Source organism: Triticum dicoccoides, chromosome 1B, assembly GCF_002162155.2.
Source record: "Triticum dicoccoides isolate Atlit2015 ecotype Zavitan chromosome 1B, WEW_v2.0, whole genome shotgun sequence".
NCBI lineage: Eukaryota > Viridiplantae > Streptophyta > Magnoliopsida > Poales > Poaceae > Triticum > Triticum dicoccoides.
The window spans coordinates 8,184,195-8,188,561 of record NC_041381.1 but is presented as its reverse complement, the minus strand read 5'-3'; the positions used below and the strand labels follow the sequence as shown (position 1 = coordinate 8,188,561).

At 43.3% G+C, this 4,367-nt stretch overlaps 1 protein-coding gene across 1 annotated transcript; it reads right to left on the bottom strand.

Annotated features, from left to right (window-relative positions):
* Nucleotides 1–2,850: 2,850 nt before the first annotated feature.
* Nucleotides 2,851–3,991, bottom strand: LOC119315214 (gamma-gliadin-like). The gene has a single exon (XM_037589881.1). The coding sequence runs from the start codon at nucleotides 3,904–3,906 to the stop codon at nucleotides 3,013–3,015; it is 894 nt and encodes a 297-aa protein (XP_037445778.1). The 5' UTR covers nucleotides 3,907–3,991; the 3' UTR covers nucleotides 2,851–3,012.
* Nucleotides 3,992–4,367: the final 376 nt, after the last annotated feature.

The window sequence follows — 4,367 nt, the reverse complement described above, 5'->3', positions numbered from 1 at the left end:
GCAAAAACAAAATAGTATTCAAAATAGTGCTCTCCATTTTGAGCATTCAAAATAGGAGTAGTTCTCCAATTTGAGCATTCAATAAGCAAAACTAAATCATAAAATAAATTAGTATTCAAATTAGCATGCATTCAATAAGCAAAAGTAAATCATCTCTTGTGTCCGTACATCGTCGAATATTATCACTAATACATCTCGAATAGTCTCGTACATATAACCTCACTAATACAGCTAAAACCTAGTGAACGACGGGTATCGGCCCGAGCGGTGGACACTAGAAAAGAAGGAACCATCACAAGATCATAGCTCCAGTGACATCCCTGAAGAACCTGCCAGGTATTGGAGAACATGCCCTCCAACGCAACCATGTAGCGATGGACGTGCTAGTCCTCCTGGCTGACACGGTGACGTACCACCTCCATGGGGTCCTCAAGCCTCCGCATCGTCACCGGCCCCCGCGACCGCCACCAAAGAAGGTTCGGGTCAATGACGGGCTGGCTCCTCACCAAGCTGCACCTCCCGGAAGGTAGCACATCCCAGTACCAGCCCGGCGGAGCCCAGTCCTGGACATGGCCCCTCTTAGGGCTGGAATTTGAGCCGAGTCGAGCCAGCTCGGCTCGACTCGCTAGAGCTTGTTTCGTTAACGAGCTAGCTCGACTCGACTCGTTACTATAACGAGCTCAAACCCAAGATTGGCTCGACTCGTATAACTCGCGAGCTGGCTTGTTTAGCTTGTTAAGCTCGTTTAAGATATAAACATAAAGCCCTCAAATATGATAAAAATGATTATGTATATATTAAACATATACTCCCTCCGTTTCTTTTTAGTCCGCATATAAGGTTTGGTCAAAGTCAAGCTATGTAGAGTTTGACTAACTTTATATTAAAAAATATAAACATTCATAATATGAAATCAATATTATCAGATGCACCATCAAACGTATTTTCATACTATATTTTAGTATTGTAGATGTTTATATATTTTTTATATAAATTTGGTCAAACTTTGTGTAGTTTGACTTTGACCAAATCTTATATGCGGAGTAAAAGGAAACGGAGGGAGTATATCACTATACAATTGTAATTTTCTTGTAACGCGTGAGTCTCCTAGGAAGCTAGGCCTTCAACTGCTCGGCCTTAGGTTGTGCTCCTGGGATGTAGGCTGTTTAGTGGCTGATCTTTTTTTGTATTGGGAGTGGTTGATCTATTGTATCGAGCCTAACGAGTTACACGAGTACTCGTGAGATTGGCTCGTTTAACTTGGTCTATAAACGATCTTAAACTAAAGCTCGGCTCGACTCGTTATTCTTCAAGTTCGAGTCGATTCGAGCCGAGTCACGAGCTACTTGTTTAGCTGGCGAGCTTCGAGCTTTTTTTCCAGCCCTAGCCCCTCTGATCAAGCAGGCCTCCTCCGCCGAGTCAACGACGAGGATGCGGGATAGGCATCGTCAATGTCGATGCGGGAATAATTGCTTTAACTAAAAAAGTAAACTAGTTCTATTAATTTTCGTACTAAAAAGAAAATAGTTGTATTAATTCAACTAGTTCAACTAAGCACTTGCTATAAATAACAATAAACTAGTTCTTATTAAAAATAAACTAGTTCAACTAGTTCTATTAATTTTCTTATGAAAAAACTAGTTCTATTAATTCAACTAGTTCTTACTAAAAATAAATTAGTTCAACTAGTTCTATTAATTTTCTAACCAAAAATAAACTAGTTCTACTAATTCAACTAGTTCTTACTAAAAATAAACTAGTTAACCTAGTTCTATTGATTTTCTTACTAATTCTCTTAAAAAATTAATAAAAAACAGTAAAAAACCTATATTGATTTTTCTCTCTAAACTAGACACTACTGCCCTAATTAAACCCTACTGCCCTAACCCTATTTCCCTAGTTCTTAAGCATTTACAAGTACTAACTAATTAGATGAACCCTACCTAGGTACTTAAGCATCTACAACTACTTAAGCAGCCATTGATGAACCCTAGGAATTTGTCCTAAAAACTAATTAAGCATCTACAACTACTACCATAATTAACATCTAATTTACAATTAAGCATCGACAACTAATGCCCTAATTAGCATCTAATTTGATGAACCCTAACTAATTAGAGTTAGATGAACTCTAAAATTTAACCCTAGGAACCCTAGCTAGGCAGAGGTAGGGGAGGAGGAGGAGGAGGGCGTGCCCACCTCAGGCGCCGGCGGAGTTACGGAGCGGCCAAGGGAGAGGGGCACGCGGCGTCGAGGTCGGGGACGGTGTCGGGGTCGGGGCTCAGGCGCACGGCAGAGGGCGGCGATATAGGGGGGCGTCGAGGTCAGTATCGGGGGCGGCGTCGAGATCGGGGCCGGGGGCGGCATCGAGGTCGGGGTCGGGGGCGGTGTCAACGGCGTGCGGAGGACGACGGGAGAGCGCGCGGCTCCCGGGCGACGACGGCGACGACAACAGAGGCGCGAGCTCGATTTGGGGGAAGTGGCCGTGGCAAGAAGAATCGCGCATGGTTAAGTCAAAAGTAGCAGCAGGGCATTCCAGAAAAAGCGCTACTGCTACATTAGCTATAGCTAAATTAGCTATAGTGCTAGATGGCAACAAGCACTACTGCTACGTTGAATTATTATTGTGTGCAATGTTCAGGAAATCGGTAACTAATAGCTTCGGTCGGCTTGGGAGAAATAACTAATATCAATCGGCCTATTAATTGGATTAATAGGTCGACCACTAATCGGTAGATTAAATAGTAACCTACCAGCACAAGCAGGTAGCTATTGATGTGTAAGGCTAGTATTGCAGTTAGGGACGAACATGGAAATAAAAAGTGAATGGAACAGTGACAAGCAATGCTAGCAAACTAGAACTTTATTTGTCTTTTATTCCCAAGCTTGAACTAGCACATGTCGGGGTCACACATGATGGTGCAGGCCACTTTATTTGTCATCGTTACAATGATCGGTGCATAAGCTAAGCAACGATGATTCATCTACCTATTAGCATAACTCTTGAATTTTTCATTGGCCACCAATGACAGCGTCTATGCTGGCATATGGCACGTTGATGGTGGAGCAGTCAGGTGGGACATACACGTTGCACATGGTTGGAAGAGTTTTCAATACCAATGACCTGATCCCCTCCAATTGAGCTGGTTGTCGAGGTTGGATGATACCCAGACCCTGGGCGAGCTGAAATAGTGGCCGCAGGATCTGCACGCCTCGTTGTTGTTCTTGCTGCATGACGATGGAATGCGCGACGCTGTGGATGGCTGCGCACTGGAGCTGTTGCGGAATTTGTGCTAGTTGTTGGCAACATTGTTGCTGCATCAGCTGGCAATCACTTCGTGGCAAGATTATTGACACGAGAGATGACACCAATGACACAGGGTTGCATTGCTGCAAGAGGAAATTCTTGCAGGGGTTCATCTGTTGTTGTAGAAATGACTGAATCATCCATTGTTGTTGTTGGGGGAATGATTGTTGTGGTTGTTGGGGCTGCGGAAATTGTTGTCGGGGCTGGGGAAAAGGTTGTTGTGGTTGCTGTGACTGGGGAAATGGTTGTTGGGGTTGTTGAGGCTGGGGGAATGGTTGTTGTGGTTGTTGGGGAAATGGTAGTTGGGGTTGTTGGGGCTGAGGAAATGGTTGTTGTGGTTGCTGGGGCTGGGGAAATTGTTGTTGTGGTCGATGGGGGGATGTTTGTTGAGGTTGGGGAAATGCTTGTTGTGGTTGATGGGGGAATGTTTGTTGGGGTTGGGGAAATATTTGTTGTGGTTGCTGGGAGAATGGTTGTTGGGACTGGGGGGATGGTTGTTCTTGTGGCCATTGTACTCGGCTGCTAGGGTCGACCTGCATATTGGCAGTGGCGATTGTTGTTGCCATCGCAAGGATTGTTAGGATGAGTAAGGTCTTCATGGTGGATTTGCGTTAAATACTACTTACTTGGATTTTATGCTTGTGCTCTAGTTGTGTGAAGGATGGATGATGGTATGGAGTCTACATATTGTAGGCTTTTTATAGCTACTATGGTTAGGTTTCTTTTCATTATTGCTTTCCTTTTTTTAAATGATTTGATGCTTATCAAACTGATTATTTGGTGTCTTGTGTTTGGTGGCACTACATACAAAAGTAGTTTCGGAGTGGTCATCAAAGATGCCTTTTTATTGTACATATCTTCTAAGAGTGACGAAAACCTGATAATTGGCACTGACTCATCTTATCGACTTTACATGTCAAACAATTATCTGGATTGCATTCCTTTTGGATCTAAGTTTATCATGTTGTACAAGTTGTTAGACATAACCAAATCTTCATAGCTTGCGGGGGACTAAATTTGTATCCTTGTGTACAGGTCAGGGAATTCTAATGTTCATTTT